This window comes from Salvelinus alpinus, chromosome 4 (genome assembly GCF_045679555.1).
Source record: "Salvelinus alpinus chromosome 4, SLU_Salpinus.1, whole genome shotgun sequence".
Taxonomy (NCBI): domain Eukaryota; kingdom Metazoa; phylum Chordata; class Actinopteri; order Salmoniformes; family Salmonidae; genus Salvelinus; species Salvelinus alpinus.
Window position 1 is genome coordinate 41,842,840 of NC_092089.1, and position 21,054 is coordinate 41,863,893.

The following is a 21,054-nucleotide window of genomic DNA, read 5'->3' on the forward strand; positions in this document are numbered from 1 at the left end:
GAGGAGTAGCATATACCAAACACACACACACACACACACACACACACACACACACACACACACACACACACACACACACACACACACACACACACACACACACCATGTCTGCCTTCTCGTTGGCGATCTGCAGCTCCTTCTCTTTGACCTCCAGCTCTTTGCTGAGTAATGCTACAGACACAGAGGCCTCCCTCAGCTTCTGAAGACCTGTGTTCATCCTGATGGGGAAACAGAATGGGATCAGCAATCATTGTATTATACAAGTATACCAGGTAAGTTCTGTCTAATCTTTCTTGAACACATATTAATGAGTAAACTATGACTAAAAGGCAGAATACTAAGAGAGTGATATAGCACAGTGTACACCATATATTGGTATATAAAATACTATATAATACTAGTATTATATTAAATCATGTGATAGACACACAGCATTACGATAGATAAATGCTGTGAAAAACATCTACCATTAGACCATGGTGTACTGTGAAGCCGCATGTTCCACATAGGAACGAAGAGCATTAAGAGAGTAAGGAAGTACTGTAATTACCTGTGTGCCAGTGTCTGCACCTCGGAGTGCTTCTCCTTATAGATGGTCTTGTATCCCTGGATGAAGGAGAGGTAGGACTTGGGAGTGACGTGCGTGGCGCGGCGGTACCTCTGGAAGTAATCTACACACTTCTCTGCCACGCCGTCCTGGAAGGAGCCCATACACTGCACCACCTCCCCCTTCACCACGGTCGAACAGTCGATGTCATAGGTAGACAGGAAGTGCTCTGAAACTGGAGAGTAAACAGATTGGAGATTGAAGCAAATCACTATTAAAGTGTGCAGTGTACATTTATACTGTATGTGCGCATACAGAGACGAAAACACATGCTTACCCACAAATGGACACCAGCGGACACACACACACACACACACACACACACACACACACACACACACACACACACACACACACACACACACACACACACACACACACACACACACACACACACACACACACACACACACACACACACACACACACCTGCGATCAGAGCATCTTTGGGCCAGCGGCTGAACCAGTCCATGGTGCAGCCGGAGATGAGGGCAGGGAACTTCAGGGCTCTGTTCCGGAACTTTTCCCCAACAGGAGAGAAGCAGAGAACCACGTGTAGGTTCTGTCTGACCCTGCTCATAAAGTAGTCATGGAGATTCTCATTGGTCGGTGGTCGCCGAGGAAACTCTCTTTTCATGACTGGTGCGAGGTCACTGATGATCTCGTCAATTTCGTCTCGAGCAAACAAGTTCGACACCTGAGAAATCAGCACAATATACAACAACAGTTATCCAAGTTATAATGGAGTGCGATGTTTTTTTCTCAAACACAGATTGACACAATTTCTTGAAAATGCTCTAATGTTTTACGTGTGTTCATGTGATCAATGTGCTGACCTCTCCTGATGATAACACATTATTCATGTACTCCAGGAAAGACTCGTCCTTGATCTCGTTATCAGTGAAGATGAAGCTGATGCCTCTTCCCTGCTGGCCTGCTGTCCTGTACAGACCCTTCAGATCCTCCATCAGGTTAGCAGTGTTGTACGAACTGAGGACAGAACACAGGCATGTTACAGGTGATAGCGAAGGTGTGAAAATACATATTTTTCACAATGAGTATTTCCTCCATTCCTCCAATGCGTTTCGAGAAGTAGGCGAGGATAGGGGACGTGAGGAATCGAGAAAAGACAAATTGCAGAAATGTAAGCAAAGCTACCATCTACAGGAGGACAACAGAACTGCATGACCACGTTCAATACATGATAAACGCCTGTTACAGTTGTAGAGGGACTGTATGAGACCGTGTGTCTGTTCCAATGCCCTTCCTAGCATACTACTTAGTATGAAGTATGTAGTAGTATGCTAGTATAGACATTGGAGGGTGTGTCTGTACCGTGTTAGTGTGATCTGAAAGGTCTTGTAGCCGGCGATGAAGGAAGCCAGTTTAGTCAGGCTCTGCTTGCCTGATCCCCCCACTCCTACTAGAAGGGCATTCCCTCTGGGGGTGCGGATGATCCTGGAGATCTACAGGCAGACAGACAGGCGGAGTGTTAGTGGGAGAGACCTTTTCCGTTCTTATATCAAGTGATTTGATGCGTACACTCATTGGGGACTGACTTTAAGATAGCTAAGCCTTTCAAAAGCTTCCAATGTGAATGTTTAGTAATACTTTTAATGAACACCCTCTTTGTAATGTGATTTAAGCATGTTTTAAAATACCTTATGATCTATACACAATGCACTATAATGCATGACAAAGGTGGTAATAATTGCTCATGAACACCTATAGGGGAACATAATGACAGTTTCCCTTTACCTTGACAAGGTGTATCATAGCATCTCTGAAGAACACCATGTCCATGCCAGCTCCTCTGATGCTCTCGTTGTACTGGCCAAGAAACATGTTGAGCCTGTCCATTAGGCTCTTAAGCGACTCGATGGGCTCATACACCTTGGGCATCTCAAAGTCTGTATCCTCTGGCTCCTCACCTGGTGGGAAAAATGGAGTCATTGTCAATGCCAGATTATTCATTCAAATGATCCAACTCTCTGCTAATGTAGCACGCAGCTAGTTTTTCTTGGTTTGGCAATATTGAAGCACTTTGAATTTAAATAAAACATTTATTTTGTATTTATTATTGTATATATTCATGTAATATCATTATAATATAATTATTTTATTTATTCACATAACCTTAATACAAGGTAGAAAAATACAGCACATATTTAATATAGACAATATGGGTTCAGAAACTGTAAATGACTTATCTCATGCAGGATCATGGGATAGATACAGTGTATGTATGTGAAGGGGCTATACAGTACCTGGTGCTCTGGCTATACCTGTAGCTTCAGGAGCATCTCTTAGGAAGTCAACAAAGTAGCCGTCTACTCCGAAGTCGACCACAGCCCTCTCTTCCTCTCCTAGCTCCTCCTCTACTAGCTTGGCCAGGGCCCTGTCGAACCAGGCTACATCTTCTGGCATGGTAAACCGGTCTGCGATCACACGCTTACACTCATGCTTCCACAGCTGAAGCAACACCTACAGCATTCAGGGTCAAAATAAAACTAACTTTATCTCATGGAAATGTTAAGTCTACATTCACAGAACGACTGCTGATTAAATGTCTAGAATCTTACTGTAACTTAGGACAGAAGTTCATTCAGACCTTTGGATCCAGTGAGAAACCTTTTGATATTTATTCCTCTAGTTGTGTTGGACTGACTGATAGATTTTTTATGTTAATGTATTTCAAGAGGAAATTCAGTCACACTTTATTTGGATAGTCCGGATAGTCCATCTGTAGAGCATGTCATACTATCAACAAACTATCTGTTGATAAGCAGCTGCTTGCTAAGGTTACAGTAAGGGTTAGGTTTAGAATAAGGGTTAGGGTAAAGGTTAAGTTTAAGGTTAGGGATAGTTGAAATATTACTGATAGTCTGTAGAGCATCTACAGATGGACTGTCCAAATAAAGTGTTACCGGAAATTCTCTTTAGAAGTTTTAATGGACTCACAGTAAGAGAGTTGACCAACTCAGCGGTTGGGTTGAGCATGCCCTGCCAGACTCTGGACAAGTCTCTGAGGTTGAAGATGTAGTGGAACTTGGCCGGAGTGGGCAGCATCTTGACCTTGGTCATTTGCCACAGCCGACGGGTCAGCGGCACCAGCTTGGCCACAGTTCCACGCACCTCTTCTGTGAAGCCTCGCCGGGCACAGTAGTGTCCTGTCCCGATGACTCCTGGTCAGGGAAAGAAATGAGGTGAGGGGAAAAGGGGTTGACGACATGAAGGTGGGTGAAGCATTGAGGTAAATAAGTTAAAGAAAATAGTGTTTTTATTGAGATATATATAATGGTGTAATTATATATGTATATATAGATATCTAATATAGTCAAAATTCAAACAAGCCCAGTGTCAATGGATGAGAAGTAGTACAGGTAACTCAAGTTACATGGTCAGAGTCTCCACACAGATGCAATTCCAGAGTTTTTAATTAAGGAGCCAAACCCACCAAATATCTTGTCGATGGATGCGTTGGAGGGCAGGGTGCAGTTGAAGATGGAGAACTGCCTCTTCAGTCTCTGGGGGATGTCGTTGCGGCCTCCCCCTGGGTGGATCATCGCTGCCAGGAACTGGATGTCCACTATATTGGTGAACTCCCCCGGCTTCTCCAGATTGAAGAACCCATTCTGTTCCATCAGCTGGCGGATTATCTCATTGGTGACCTAAAATGGGGTGAGTCAAATTAGGAAATTAGGTAAAAAGGCAGAATAAGCTGTACACTCTCGGATTGCAATTTCATATGGTAAGGTTTCCCAGGAAAACAAATGGGGAAATTAAAATTTTTGGGCTTTCGCTATGGTGATTTAATGAGTGCTGAGTTTGAGTCCGACCTGATCTCCCCATTCGTTGATGACTGGCATGTTGATGTCGTCCACAAAGACGGACATCTTCTTCCCTGCAGGAGGGCCGTAGGTGGTGCCCATCCGCTTGTCCACATAGCTTTCCACAGTCCGCTGGAAAGAAAGAAAGATTGGGTTGAGTGTTTCATCTTTACAGACAGTGAATAAAGGAACAAAACACACATTTGAAGTATTGTTACTGTAAATAAATGACGCATAGACCTGAAGTAGTCAGATAAACCTTCTGACAAGTGACTGGAAAACATTTTCATTCATTCACAACTGATCTTAGAAAGTCCTACCCATCTAAAACTTGAAAAGTTAGAGTAAAGAGCAGGAAGTGTGTGGTGTTGTTTTGGAGGTGTAATACCTGGAACATGAGTGGAGTTGTGGCGGAGGAGAAGTTGAGACTCTTGGCCATGTGAGTTTCGGGGTCGTACTTTGACATGTATCCCTTGATGATGACGGTCTTGGCTGTGCCTTGCTCTCCGATCAACAACACAGCCTGCGACAAAACGAGGAAGGGATTACTCTTGAGGATCTGACCATGATCACATGGCTAGGGGGGTAATTTATCCTCCACATACAAGCCTAATTAACAATACGTGTCCACTCAGAACAGGATTGCTGATATAGGATCAGTTTAGATTATAATAAGAATATACAGTGCATTCGGAAAGTATTCAGACCCCTTCACTTGTTCCACATTTTGTTACGTTACAGCCTTATTCTAAAATGGACCCAATACTTATTATTATTTTATATATTTTTTTGCAAATGTATTAAAAATGAAAACTGAAATATTACATTTACTTAAGTATTCAGACCCTTTACTCAGCACTTTGTTGAAGCACCTTTGGCAGTGATTACAGCCTTGAGTCTTCTTGGGTATGACGCTACAAGCTTGGCACATCTGTATTTGTGGAGTTTCTCCCATTCTTCTCTGCAGATCCTCTCAGGCTCTGTCAGGTTGGATGGGGGCGTCGCTGCACAGCTATTTTCAGGTCTCTCCAAAGATGATCGATCGGGTTCAAGTCCAGGCTCTGACTGGGCCACTCAAGGACCTTCAGAGACTTGTCCCCAAGCCACGCCTGCTTTGTATTGGCTGTGTGCTTAGGGTCTGAGCATTCTGGAACAGGTTTTTGTTCCAGGATCTCTGTACTTTGCTCCGTTCATCTTTCCATTGATCCTGACTAGTCTCCCAGTCCCTGCCGGTGAAAAACATCCCAACAGCATGATGCTGCAAGCACGATGCTTTACCGTAGAACTCTGTTGCCAGAGTTCAATCTTGGTTTTATCAGACCAGAACATCTTGTTTCTCATGGTCAGAGTCCTTTAGATGCCTTTTGGCAAACTCCAAGCGGGCTGTCATGTGCCTTTTACTGAAGAGTGGCTTTGGCCACTCTACCATAAAGGCCTGATTGGTGGAGTGCTGCCGAGATGGTTGTCCTTCTGGAAGGTTCTCCCATCTCCACAGAGGAACTCTGGAGCTCTGTCAGTGACCATTGGGTTCTTGGTCACCTCCCTGACCAAGGGCCTTCTCCTCTGATTGCTCAGTTTGGCCGGGTAGCCAGCTCTTGGAAGCTCTTGGCGGTTCCAAACTTTTTCCATTTAAGAATGATGGCGGCCACTGTGTTCTTGGGGACCTTCAATGCTGCAGACATTTTTTGGTACCCTTCCCCAGACCTGTCCCTTGACACAATCCTGTCTCTGAGCTCTACGGACAATTCCTTCGACCTCATGGCTTGGTTTTTGTGGGACCTTATATAAATGGATGTGTGCCTTTCCAAATCATGCCCAATCAATTTAATTTACCACAGGTGGACTCCAATCAAGTTGTAGAAAACTCTCAAGGATGATCAATGGAAACAAGATGCACTTGAGCTCAATTTCGAGTCTCATAGCAAAAGGTCTGAATACTTATGTAAATAAGGTATTTCTGTTTTATTGTTTTAATACATTGGTAAAACAAATTCTAAAAACCTCTTTTCGCTTTGTCATTATGGGGTATTGTGTGTAGATTGATGAGGAAAACAATACATTTAATACATTTTAGAATAAGGCTGTAACGTAACAAAATGTGGAAAAGGGTAAGGGGTCTGAATACTTTCTGAATGCACTGTATATACACTACATGACCAAAAGTATGTGGACACCTACTCATTGAACATTTCATTCCAAAACCATTGGCATTAAATATGGAGTTGGTCCCCCTTTGCTGCTATAACAGCCTCCACTCTTCTGGGAAGGCTTTCCACTAGAAGTTGGAACATTGCTGCAGCTACAAGAGCATTAGTGAGGTCGGGCACTGATGTTGGGCGATTTGGCCTGGCTTGCAGTCGGCATTCCAATTCATCCCAAAGGTGATCGATGGGGTTGAGGTCAGGACTCCATGTAGCCCAGTCAAGTTCTTCAACACCGATCTCAACAAACCATTTCTGTATGGTTGCTTTGTGCACGAGGGCATTGTCATGCTGAAACAGGAAAGAGTCTTCCCCAAACTTTTGCCACAAAGTTGGAAGCACAGAATCGTCTAGAATGTCATTGTATGCTGTAGCGTTAAGATTTCCCTTCATTGGAACTAAGGGGCTGAACCCGAACCATGAAAAACAGCCTCAGACCATAAATCCTCCTCCACCAAACTTTACAGTTGGCACTATGCATTCGGCCAAACCCAGATTAGTGTCCGTCCACTGGCGACGAGCTTTGCACCACTCCAGCCACGTTAAAAGTCACTGAGCTCTTCCGTAAGGCCATTTCACTGCCAATCTTTGTCTATGGAGATGTCAAACAATGGGTGTGGCTGAAATAGCCACTAATTTGAAGGGGTGTCCACATACTTTTGTATATATAGTGTACAAAGGGGACTTGATCCTAGATCAGTACTACTACTCAGAGACCCTTTGTGAATATGGACACCCACCTTGCCCTGTTTGGCGATGGTCTGGATGAGGAAGTCAGTGCGGACATTGTCTACGTTGGGGACCAGGATGGATCCGTACTCTGGGGTGAGGTCTGATGGGTAGACGTACTCCTCTACCCGTGTGTTCCAGTGGATCCACTGACCTGCACACATAGGAGGACATACAAGAATAAGTCATTGAAAAACAAATACGAGCATCATGAACACCATCCACGATGTCCTCAGCTGGAAATACTTTCGTTCAGTTGTACAGAATGACTGTCAAATAGATAAATTACCCTTATTCTGCTCAAAAAGGACAACATTTTTCTGATGATAATACCCACCGGAGGGTGAACATATCATGAAAGACTGGTAGCAAGTAGGACTAAGGTAACACCAACATCAGCTGTGCAGGTGAATTTAACGCATATTGATGGTTTAATGAGAGATCTGATGGTGATATTTTTAATTGAGCAAGAGCACTGTGAAAGATCAATATGAACTTATGATCTACACTGAACAAAAATATAAACACAACATGCAACAATTTCAAAGATTTTCCTGAGTTGCAGTTCATATAAGGAAATCAGTAATTTGAAATAAATTCATCACTGGGAATACAGATATACATCTGTTGGTAACAGATACCTTTAAAAAAAAAGGAGGGGTGTGGATAAGAAAACCAGTCAGTATCTGGTGTGAGCAGATGCGGCACGACATATCTCATTCGCATAGAGTCGATCAGGCTGTTGATTGTGGCCTGTGGAATGTTGTCCCACTCATCTTCAATGGCTGTGCGAAGTTGCTGGATATTGGCAGGAACTGGAACACGCTGTTGTACACATCGATCCAGAGCATCCCAAACAATGGGTGACATGTCTGGTGAGTATGCAGGCCATGGAAGAACTGGGACATTTTCAGCTTCAAGGAATTGTGTACAGATCCTTGCGACATGGGGCCGTGCATTATCATGCTGAAACATGAGGTGATGGCAGCGGATGAATGGCATGACAATGGGCCTCAGGATCTCGTCACAGTATCTCTGTGGATTCAAATTGCCATTGATAAAATGCAATTGTGTTCATTGTCCGTAGCTTATGCCTGTCCATACTATAAGCCCACCGCCACAATGGGGCACTCTGTTCACAACGTTGATATCAGCAAACCACTCGCCCACACGACGCCATACACGCTGTCTGCCATCTGCCCGGTACAGTTGAAACCGGGATTCATCCGTGAAGAGCACACTTCTCCAGTGTGCCAGTGGCCACCGAAGGTGAGCATTTGAAGTCGGTTACGACACCGAACTGCAGTCATGTCAAGACCCTGGTGAGGACGGCGAGCACGCAGATGAGCTTCCCTGAGACAATTACTGACAGTTTGTGCAGAAATTCTTCATCAGCTGTCCGAGTGGCTGGTTTCAGACAATCCCGCAGGTGAAGAAGCCGGATGAGGAGGTCCTGGGCTGACGTGGTTACACGTGGCATGCGGTTGCGAGGCCGGTTGGACGTACTGCCAAATTCTCAAAAACGACATTATGGTACAGTATGGTATGAACATTAAATTCTCTGGCAACAGCTCTGGCATTCCTGCAGTCATCATGCCAATTCCACGCTCCCTCAAAACTTGAGACATCGGTGGCATTGTGTTGTGTGATAAAACTGTACATTTTAGAGTGGCCTTTTATTGTCCCCAGCACAAGGTGCACCTGTGTAAGGATCATGCTGTTTAATCAACTTCTTGATATGCCACACCTGTCAGGTGGATGGATTATCTTGGCAAAGGAGAAATGCTCCCTAACAGACATGTCAACTTAAGCTTTTTGTGCATATGGAACATTTTTGGGATCTTTTATTTCAGCTCATGAAACACTTTACATGTTGTGTTAATTGTTTTGTTCACTGTATCTTCCATAACAGTAAAAAGAGGACTGAGTGTGTGCTGTGAGTTTGTGGAGTCTGTCTACTGAACATGTACCCCTCACCGTCTGTAGTGACGTGGTAGTCGAACATGGTGTCCTCGCTGTCTGATGGTATATCTGGGAGGTCCAGATGGATGTTGTCGTTTCCACGGAGCCAACTCTCCATCTTCCTCCTGTCTTCCAGCTCCAGTAAAGCTCCGATGCTCCACATGAGAGCAAACACATAGAGACGCTCCACATGCTGCCTGGACACCTCCCCACACTGCTCCTGGAACACAACAACAGTCACTATCAACACAAAATACTGTACCAAAGCCCTTCTACATCTTTATATCTACTATATTTCCTACTTGGTACTCAAATTAAACAGTCACCTACAGTAAAGGGAAATGGAAATCCACCCTCACATAGATGCAGAGTCCAGAGAGTTACAGTACAACAGTAATTGAAAAGAGTGCTTAAGGAAACACAATGACAGGATTAATTAAATCAGTTAGGCATTAGAACGTTCCAATTTGTCTCTATGAGGAATGTGGGGGCAATTCACTCCAACAGTATTCATAGAGCTCAGTGATGTAAGGATATGATCCCCCTTCTGCAGGGTTTTTAATATGGTTGGAGTATGGAGGTTTCAGGTGTCTACCTTGGCAGGGATGAGGCCCTGCAGCATGTTGATGCTTTGCATGATGACGAAGGCCTCCAGCATGTCGATCTTGTACTCCAGACAGCGAACAGTGAACTGGTAGAGCTCGGGGAAGGAAGAGGAGAACAGCCCCCTCAGCACCTCTCCCTCCTGACGGGAACGCTTCTTGAGCCAGCCCTGCATGGGGACAAAACACACATGTATACATGTAGACAAAGATACACACACACAAATATACACACATATACAAACACAGACAAAGAGACACACATACACAAATATACACACACAGACAAAGATACACACATACACAAAGATACACACACAGACAAAGATACACACAAAGATACACACATAGACAAAGATACACACACAGACAAAGATACACACATACACAAATATACACACACAGACAAAGATACACACATACACAAATACACAAAGATACACACAGATACACACATACACAAATATACACACACAGATAAATATACACACATACACAAATATACACACATACACAAATATACACACATACACAAATATACACACACAGACAAAGATATCCCTCAACATAACCAAAACTAAGGAGATGATTGTGGACTACAGGAAAAGGAGGACCGAGCACGCCCCCATTCTCATCGATGGGGCTGTAGTGGAGCAGGTTGAGAGCTTCAAGTTCCTTGGTGTCCACATCACCAACAAAGTAGAATGGTCCAAACACACCAAGATGGTCGTGAAGAGGGCACAACAAAGCCTATTCCCCCTCAGGAAACTAAAAAGATTTGGCATGGGTCCTGAGATCCTCAAAAGGTTCTACAGCTGCAACATCGAGAGCATCCCGACTGGTTGCATCACTGCCTGGTACGGCAATTGCTCGGCCTCCGACCGCAAGGCACTACAGAGGGTAGTGCGTACATCACTGGGGCTAAGCTGCCTGCCATCCAGGACCTCTACACCAGGCGGTGTCAGAGGAAGGCCCTACAAATTGTCTCTCTCTACTACCGCATGGCAAGCGGTACCGGAGTGCCAAGTCTAGGACAAAAAGGCTTCTCAACAGTTTTTACCCCCAAGCCATAAGACTCCTGAACAGGTAATCAAATGGCTACCCGGACTATTTGAATTGTGTGCCCCCCCCCCCCAACCCCTCTTTTACGCTGCTGCTCCTCTCTGTTTATCATATATGCATAGTCACTTTAACTGTACATTCATGTACATACTACCTCAATTGGGCCGACCAACCAGTGCTCCCGCACATTGGCTAACCGGGCTATCTGCATTGTGCCCCGTCACCCACAACCCGCCAACCCCTTTTACGCTACTGCTACTGTCTGTTCATCATATATGCATAGTCACTTTAACCATATCTACATGTACATACTACCTCAATCAGCCTGACTAACCGGTGTCTGTATGTAGCCTCACTACTGTTATAGCCTCGCTACTGTTATAGCCTCGCTACTGTTATAGCCTCGCTACTGTATATAGCCTCACTACTGTTATTTTTCACTGTTGTTTTTATTTCTTTACTTACCTATTGTTCACCTAATACCTTTTTCTGCACTATTGGTTAGAGCCTGTAAGTATTTCACTGTAAGGTCTACACCTGTTGTATTCGGCGCACATGACAAATACACTTTGATTTGATTTGATACACACATACACAAATATACACACACAGACAAAGATACACACATATACACACACAGACAAAGATACACACATACACAAATATATACACACGGACAAAGATTCACACATACACAAATATACACACACGGACAAAGATACACACATACACAAATATACACACACGGACAAAGATACACACATACACAAATATACACACACGGACAAAGATACACACATACACAAATATACACACACAGACAAAGATACACACATACACAAATATACACACACAGACAAAGATACACACACAGACAAAGATACACACACAGACAAATATACACACAAATATTCACACACATAGACAAAGACGCATAGACAAAGATGCACACACACAAGCATGCACGGATGTACGCACACACACACACACACACACTTTCATTCACTGATAAAGAGTGAGCGAAGGTTCCTTTGCCCACCTCCAGAATGGGGCTCCAGTTGAGCACAGAAGAGCTCATGAACACCATTCCGTTACGAGACACGGTGGCAGGTGAGGCGTTGTCGATGTTGTGGGGCTCAAACACGATCTTGCAGTTGGGAGCCATGGGGATCCTGTCTCCATTGGCCAGGGTCAGAGTCCTGTTGTCATCCAGTACAGAGTTGAGGTTCTCTATCCAGATAGCATCTACTGGTCCATCTAGTACTATCCAGATGTGCTCCCCTGCAGAGGAGAGCGACATTAGAACCAGTCTGCTTATTAGACTAATCAAAATCAACTATGGAGGTCAGAGCATATTAGAATATCACTTTTAGTAAAAAGATAGGGAAATGAATAGAGAGATATGAGAATATTGAAAACACACGGAAATGGTCTGCCCCTTTGTTCTCCATGAATTCCAGAGAGACGATACGGTATGCACTGTATGTGGGTTCAAGCTCTAGCTTGTCTAATGCTTGAGTAAACTTGCATCTGTTGTCTCTACCTTCTTGCCCTTTGTGCTGTTGTCTGCGCCCAATAATGTTTGTACCATGTTTTGTGCTGCTACCATGTTGTGCAGCTACCATGTTGTTGTCATGTTGTGTTGCTACCATGCTGTGCTGTCATGTGTTGCTGCCATGCTATGTTGTTGTCTTAGGTCTCTCTTTATGTAGTGGTGTCTCTCTTGTCGTGATGTGTGTTTTCTCCTATATATATATACAGTGGGGAGAACAAGTATTTGATACACTGCCGATTTTGCAGATTTTCCTACTTAAAAAGCATGTAGAGGTCTGTAATTTTTATCATAGGTACACTTCAACTGTGAGAGACGGAATCTAAAACAAAAATCCAGAAAATCACATTGTATGATTTTTAAGTAATTAATTTGCATTTTATTGCATGACATAAGTATTTGATCACCTACCAACCAGTAAGAATTCCGGCTCTCACAGACCTGTTAGTTTTTCTTTAAGAAGCCCTCCTGTTCTCCACTCATTACCTGTATTAACTGCACCTGTTTGAACTCGTTACCTGTATAAAAGACACCTGTCCACACACTCAATCAAACAGACTCCAACCTCTCCACGATGGCCAAGACCAGAGAGCTGTGTAAGGACATCAGGGATAAAATTGTAGACCTGCACAAGGCTGGGATGGGCTACAGGACAATAGGCAAGCAGCTTGGTGAGAAGGCAACAACTGTTGGCGCAATTATTAGAAAATAGAAGAAAATAGAAGAAGTTCAAGATGATGGTCAATCACCCTCGGTCTGGGGCTCCATGCAAGATCTCACCTCGTGGGGCATCAATGATCATGAGGAAGGTGAGGGATCAGCCCAGAACTACACGGCAGGACCTGGTCAATGACCTGAAGAGAGCTGGGACCACAGTCTCAAAGAAAACCATTAGTAACACACTACGCCGTCATGGATTAAAATCCTGCAGCGCACACAAGGTCCCCCTGCTCAAGCAGGCGCATGTCCAGGCCCGTCTGAAGTTTGCCAATGACCATCTGGATGATCCAGAGGAGGAATGGGAGAAGGTCATGTGGTCTGATGATTCAAAAATAGAGCTTTTTGGTCTAAACTCCACTCGCCGTGTTTGGAGGAAGAAGAAGGATGAGTACAACCCCAAGAACACCATCCCAACCGTGAAGCATGGAGGTGGAAACATCATTCTTTGGGGATGCTTTTCTGCAAAGGGGACAGGACGACTGCACCGTATTGAGGGGAGGATGGATGGGGCCATGTATTGCGAGATCTTAGCCAACAACCTCCTTCCCTCAGTAAGAGCATTGATGATGGGTCGTGGCTGGGTCTTCCAGCATGACAACGACCCGAAACACACAGCCAGGGCAACTAAGGAGTGGCTCCGTAAGAAGTATCTCAAGGTCCTGGAGTGGCCTAGCCAGTCTCCAGACCTGAACCCAATAGAAAATCTTTGGAGGGAGCTGAAAGTCCGTATTGCCCAGCGACAGCCCCGAAACCTGAAGGATCTGGAGAAGGTCTGTATGGAGGAGTGGGCCAAAATCCCTGCTGCAGTGTGTGCAAACCTGGTCAAGAACTACAGGAAACGTATGATCTCTGTAATTGCAAACAAAGGATTCTGTACCAAATATTAAGTTCTGCTTTTCTGATGTATCAAATACTTATGTCATGCAATAAAATGCAAATGAATTACTTAAAAATCATACAATGTGATTTTCGGGATTTTTGTTTTAGATTCCGTCTCTCACAGTTGAAGTGTACCTATGATAAAAATTACAGACCTCTACATGCTTTTTAAGTAGGAAAATCTGCAAAATCGGCAGTGTATCAAATACTTGTTCTCCCCACTGTATATATATTTATTTATTTTTTAAATGCCAGCCCCTGTCCCGCAGGAGGCCCTTTGCCTTTTGGTAGGCCGTCATTGTAAATAAGAATTTGTTCTTAACTGACTTGCCTAGTTAAATACAAAAATGAATGTGTAAAGCAAGGGCCGTATAAGTCCAGGGTAATTCTTTCAAGTTTCATGTTTTAATGTCACATGCACAAGTACAGTGAAATGCCTTTCTCGCAAACTCAAAACCCAACAATACAATAATCAATAACAATGTATTACTCACAATAACAAAGCAGAACAAAAACACACAATATATAAAAATATGAAATAAGAAGTGTCCGTCTCACCTTTCTTGGCTCTCAGGGTCTTCCTCCACAGGGTAGAGAAGATGCCGTCAGTCCAGTCATTGGTAGCTGCATCTAGACGGCCAAACATCTGAGGGGCGGTGATCGCTTTGGGGTTCATACGCATCTCTCTGTGCGGCTGGCCGCAGTCTGTGGGTGCAAACACATACACACACACACACATTCACTTAACACAACTTTTACTTAAGTATGACTGCCATGGGGAAGTAAATAAGGTTAAATAAGTCCAGTGTTTTGATGGGGATGTTTCTCACCTGTCATGGCTCTCATCAGGGTGTGAATGCAGGTGGTTTTTCCTGCTCCGCTGGGCCCCAGGGCCATCATGCCATGGCGGACCCTCTGGGTCTCAAACAGCTGAATCACCTTCAGCTTCCATGGAGGGTGGCTGATCAGACCTGCCTCTGCCACCTACAGTATGGAACACATAGGGATAAGAGAAACTCTTCATGTTATGAGACCAGACTCCTCCACCTACAGTATGGAGAACAATGGAAGACAGTGAGGTGAACTCTTCATGTTATGAGACCGGACTCCTCCACCTACAGTATGGAGAACAATGGAAGAGAATGAGGTGAACTCTTCATGTTATGAGACCGGACTCCTCCACCTACAGTATGGAGAACAATGGAAGAGAGTGAGGTGAACTCTTCATGTTATGAGACCGGACTCCTCCACCTACAGTATGGAGAACAATGGAAGAGAGTGAGGTGAACTCTTCATGTTATGAGACCGGACTCCTCCACCTACAGTATGGAGAACAATGGAAGAGAGTGAGGTGAACTCTTCATGTTATGAGACCGGACTCCTCCACCTACAGTATGGAGAACAATGGAAGAGAGTGAGGTGAACTCTTCATGTTATGAGACCAGACTCCTCCACCTATAGTATGGAGAACAATGGAAGAGAGTGAGGTGAACTCTTCATGTTATGAGACCGGACTCCTCCACCTACAGTATGGAGAACAATGGAAGACAGTGAGGTGAACTCTTCATGTTATGAGACCGGACTCCTCCACCTACAGTATGGAGAACAATGGAAGAGAGTGAGGTGAACTCTTCATGTTATGAGACCGGACTCCTCCACCTACAGTATGGAGAACAATGGAAGAGAGTGAGGTGAACTCTTCATGTTATGAGACCGGACTCCTCCACCTACAGTATGGAGAACAATGGAAGAGAGTGAGGTGAACTCTTCATGTTATGAGACCAGACTCCTCCACCTACAGTATGGAGAACAATGGAAGAGAGTGAGGTGAACTCTTCATGTTATGAGACCGGACTCCTCCACCTACAGTATGGAGAACAATGGAAGAGAGTGAGGTGAACTCTTCATGTTATGAGACCAGACTCCTCCACCTATAGTATGGAGAACAATGGAAGAGAGTGAGGTGAACTCTTCATGTTATGAGACCGGACTCCTCCACCTACAGTATGGAGAACAATGGAAGACAGTGAGGTGAACTCTTCATGTTATGAGACCGGACTCCTCCACCTACAGTATGGAGAACAATGGAAGAGAGTGAGGTGAACTCTTCATGTTATGAGACCAGACTCCTCCACCTACAGTATGGAGAACAATGGAAGAGAGTGAGGTGAACTCTTCATGTTATGAGACCGGACTCCTCCACCTACAGTATGGAGAACAATGGAAGAGAGTGAGGTGAACTCTTCATGTTATGAGACCAGACTCCTCCACCTATAGTATGGAGAACAATGGAAGAGAGTGAGGTGAACTCTTCATGTTATGAGACCGGACTCCTCCACCTACAGTATGGAGAACAATGGAAGACAGTGAGGTGAACTCTTCATGTTATGAGACCGGACTCCTCCACCTACAGTATGGAGAACAATGGAAGAGAGTGAGGTGAACTCTTCATGTTATGAGACCAGACTCCTCCACCTACAGTATGGAGAACAATGGAAGACAGTGAGATGAACTCTTCATGTTATGAGACCGGACTCCTCCACCTACAGTATGGAGAACAATGGAAGAGAGTGAGGTGAACTCTTCATGTTATGAGACCAGACTCCTCCACCTACAGTATGGAGAACAATGGAAGACAGTGAGGTGAACTCTTCATGTTATGAGACCGGACTCCTCCACCGACAGTATGGAGAACAATGGAAGAGAGTGAGGTGAACTCTTCATGTAATACAAAATAAATCCTTACCTCACATCGATCGAAAAAAGGTTTTATGCTACTATGGTATTAAGGCTAATACCAAGACAGATTCATCCCTTAAACTCAGTATTATACTGTGGGGGCGGCATGTAGCCTGGCGCGTAAGAGCGTTGGGCCAGTAACCAAAAGTTTGCTGGTTCGAATCCCTGAGGTGACTAGGTAAAAAAATATGTTGATGTGCCCTTGAACAAGGCACTTAACCCTAATTGCTTAACTCTAATTGCTCATGTAAGTCGCCCTGGATAAGAGCGTCTGCTCAATTACTAAAATGTCAAATGTACTGTAGGGAAACGGAGAAGAGATGGGTGGTGAGGACGGGAGAGAACCAGTGTAAGGAGGAGGGTTATGAGAATCTACATGTAGATCGGCTTCAGAGTAACAAACATCAGCTGGCGCACACCCAGAAAAATGATTTTGTGTGGAGGTGCTGACTAACGGCAAATAAACCTTAAACTCTAAAAATAAAGAGAGTCGCACTCCCAGTAATTTATTGGGTAAATTATTTTTATAGTTGATAGACTTCAGAGTGACATGGAACATTTTCAAACTTAATGTAAAGGGATTATGTTATATAAAATGTCCTCTCACCTGTTTGTCGATAGCTGTCTCCAGCTCTGAGTAGCCTGCTTTATCCAGCTGGATCCCAGGGAAGAGGTCCTCTATCAGGCTGAGGAACAACGGTTCATCTTCATCTATCTGTTAACACATATAGTATTATGTCAGTGAAGTTAACCATGATGCCACTTCTGTTATGTTGCACCTTACTGAAGATGAAATCATTATTCATGTATTACAGAATAGTATGTGAAAAAATAACAATCTGTAACACTTAATGCTGCTTAAAAAAAATGGCTTTTCTAAAATGGCAGTTGATTTCGAGGAGAATAGCAGTTGATTTCGAGGAGAATGTCCTGTATATCTGAGTGACTCTACTCACCAGCTTGGACAGGTTCATATCTCTGAGAACCCTCATGACGATGGTAGATTCTGTGTCGTTGGGGTTCGCTCGTTTCACCGCCCCCAGTGTCCGCAGAACTGACAAAATGTTTCGCAGTCCAAAGTCATAATGCACCTTAAAAACAGAGTGAACCCAACATGGACTGTATGGAAATAGAACTATGACCTACACAAAGATCATAATCAACACCTGGGCAGTTAAGTTGTTTTTATACTGAACAAAAAATATGAACGCAACATGTAAAGTGCTGGTTCTATGTTTCCTGAGCTGAAATAAAAGATCCCAGAAATTGTTCATACACCAAAAAAAAATGCATTTCTCTCAAATTTGTGCACAAATGTGTTTACATCCCTGTTAGTGAGCATTTCTCCTTTGCCAAGATAATCCATCCACCTGACACGTGGTATATTAATTCCCTCTAAAGTGATTTGAGACTTTGATGATACACTTTAAATAACCTTTCACTTAACTTGATTGTTTACTTATATGGAACTACTAAAATGTATAGCGTTGCATGTTCAGCTCTCATTGAAATATCTACAGTAGTTACATTTCATTTCATAGCTGACCTGCTTGGAGAGCTGCTCCTCACACAGTTTGTAGAGGGTGAAGAACTTCCTGGCCAGCTCTATGTTGTCTATGAAGCCACAGCTGGCCAGCTTGACCCGGATGATGATCTGACGGTCTGGGACCATCATGGCCACCGAGCGGAAGTTGATCTTCAGGTTCTCTGGAAGCTCCTGACGACCTGCGTAGCCCGGGTTCTGATTGGGGCAAAAACATTATTAATCAAATCTTTATTTAACCAGGTGAGTCTGTTAAGAATAAAAAGCTAAACAGAGTCTATGACTAACATCCTCAAAGTAATAATAAACCTTGTCTGATTTGGACTAGTTTCAGTTAATCTTCTTTGAGACAAGAATTCACTATTCCTTTCAGAAGTACTTTAAATGAAGCTCTACTTGACAACGTGTTTGTGAAGGGGTTTCTACAGTGAGTAGTTTATAGACTGCTAATAATAATAACCATAGTCAGGAAGATGCCGAATTCGGGATTCATTTCCACGTTGTCTCCGTCGGTGAAGATGAAGTTCTTGCGGCGCTCCTTCTTGCAGGTAAGCACGATGGCGATCTGCTGGGCCGCCACGGAGAGAACTGATAGGTCGATACGGTTGAACTCATCGAAACAGCCCCAAGAGCCCGACTGGGCTAGGCCTGTCAATCAACACAAGATTACACATCACTCTTCACATTAAACTCCTCATTCAAAACAACCCTAAAAGCCTGACCTGTCAATCAACACAACATTACACATCACTCTTCACATTAAACTCCTCATTCAAAACAACCCCAAGAGCCTGACCTGCAAATCAACACAAAGACACACAACATTACACTGTTCATTAGGTTCAGGTTGAGATCATCATTCTCTTCACAGTAATATGAGTGACATCTTATATAGCCTATAATCGCCACAAATCATATACGTTTTGTTTGTACTGGATATCCATCTCCTATGGTCATTTCCATGCAAATGGCACAGGAGTTGGCAAGAGAGCACAAATGTATTTGGGACCAGGCAATATGAGTAGAAGCTCCTACCTTTAAAGATCCTCCCCAGTCCTCTGAAGTCCATCTGGTCGGAGCAGTTGAAGACCACCACGTACTTCCCCAGGCAGCGGCCCATGTCTTTAGTGGTCTCAGTCTTCCCTGTCCCTGCAGGGCCGGCCGGGGCTCCTCCCATACTCATCCCCAGAGCCTGGGCCAGTGTGATGTAGCACCTGGGACAAACACACACCAAGGAAAAGGTACATCCAGGATAATCACCCAAAGATATTCAATGTGATACGCCATACACTTGTGGGCACTAAAAAGTTGGCTGGGCCATGGTACTGGCAGTTAGTCCCTACCTGTCAGTAAGAGATGTGAAGGCTAGTTAGTCCCTACCTGTCAGTAAGAGATGTGAAGGCTAGTTAGTCCCTACCTGTCAGTAAGAGATGTGAAGGCTAGTTAGTCCCTACCAGTCAGTAAGAGATGTGAAGGCTAGTTAGTCCCTACTTGTCAGTCAGAGATGTGAAGGCTAGTTAGTCCCTACCTGTCAGTCAGAGATGTGAAGGCTAGTTAGTCCCTACCAGTCAGTAAGAGATGTGAAGGCTAGTTAGTCCCTACCTGTGAGTAAGAGATGTGAAGGCTAGTTAGTCCCTACCTGTGAGTAAGAGATGTGAAGGCTAGTTAGTCCCTACCTGTGAGTAAGAGATGTGAAGGCTAGTTAGTCCCTACCTGTCAGTAAGGGATGTGAAGGCTAGTTAGTCCCTACCTGTCAGTAAGAGATGTGAAGGCTAGTTAGTCCCTACCTGTCAGTAAGAGATGTGAAGGCTAGTTAGTCCCTACCTGTCAGTAAGAGATGTGAAGGCTAGTTAGTCCCTACCTGTCAGTAAGAGATGTGAAGGCTAGTTAGTCACTACCAGTCAGTAAGAGGGGTGATGACTAGTTAGTCCCTACCTGTCAGTCAGAGGGGTGATGACTAGTTAGTCCCTACCTGTCAGTCAGAGGGGTGATGACTAGTTAGTCCCTACCTGTCAGTCAGAGGGCTGATGACTAGTTAGTCCCTACCTGTCAGTCAGAGGGGTGATGACTAGTTAGTCACTACCAGTCAGTAAGAGGGGTGATGACTAGTTAGTCCCTACCTGTCAGTCAGAGGGGTGATGACTAGTTAGTCCCTACCTGTCAGTCAGAGGGGTGATGACTAGTTAGTCCCTACCTGTCAGTCAGAGGGGTGATGACTAGTTAGTCCCTACCTGTCAGTCAGAGGGGTGATGACTAGTTAGTCCTTACCTGTCAGTCAGAGGCGTGATGACTAGTTAGTCCTTACCTGTCAGTCAGAGGGGTGATGACTAGTTAGTCCTTACCTGTCAGTCAGAGGGGTGATGACTAGTTAGTCCTTACCTGTCAGTCAGAGGGGTGATGACTAGTTAGTCCTTACCTGTCAGTCAGAGGGGTGATGACTAGTTAGTCCTTACCTGTCAGTCAGAGGGGTGATGACCAGTCTGTCAGTGCAGCCCAGGAACTCATTCTGATAGATGAAGCCAACGTCAGTGATGTTGATGATCATCTTGTCAGAGTCCTCATTGAAGTAGAAACGACACTGCTTCCGCCACTCAAACTCTGTAGGGCTTTTGATATGCAGCCGACACT

General features: G+C 44.3%; 1 protein-coding gene across 1 annotated transcript in view; it reads right to left on the bottom strand.

Moving 5' to 3' along the window:
- Window positions 1-21,054, bottom strand: part of LOC139573564 (dynein axonemal heavy chain 5-like) — a 72,057-nt gene that overhangs the window by 14,314 nt on the left and 36,689 nt on the right. Inside the window, 23 exon segments of the mRNA XM_071397167.1 lie at window positions 104-218; window positions 551-782; window positions 1,037-1,304; window positions 1,444-1,597; window positions 1,943-2,073; window positions 2,366-2,538; window positions 2,893-3,091; window positions 3,569-3,792; window positions 4,065-4,278; window positions 4,447-4,569; window positions 4,826-4,960; window positions 7,379-7,521; window positions 9,345-9,549; window positions 9,925-10,101; window positions 12,033-12,274; window positions 14,703-14,849; window positions 14,975-15,128; window positions 17,491-17,598; window positions 17,840-17,974; window positions 18,430-18,624; window positions 18,887-19,074; window positions 19,462-19,640; window positions 20,880-21,052. Of these exon segments, the coding sequence (XP_071253268.1) occupies window positions 104-218; window positions 551-782; window positions 1,037-1,304; window positions 1,444-1,597; window positions 1,943-2,073; window positions 2,366-2,538; window positions 2,893-3,091; window positions 3,569-3,792; window positions 4,065-4,278; window positions 4,447-4,569; window positions 4,826-4,960; window positions 7,379-7,521; window positions 9,345-9,549; window positions 9,925-10,101; window positions 12,033-12,274; window positions 14,703-14,849; window positions 14,975-15,128; window positions 17,491-17,598; window positions 17,840-17,974; window positions 18,430-18,624; window positions 18,887-19,074; window positions 19,462-19,640; window positions 20,880-21,052 (4,014 nt within the window).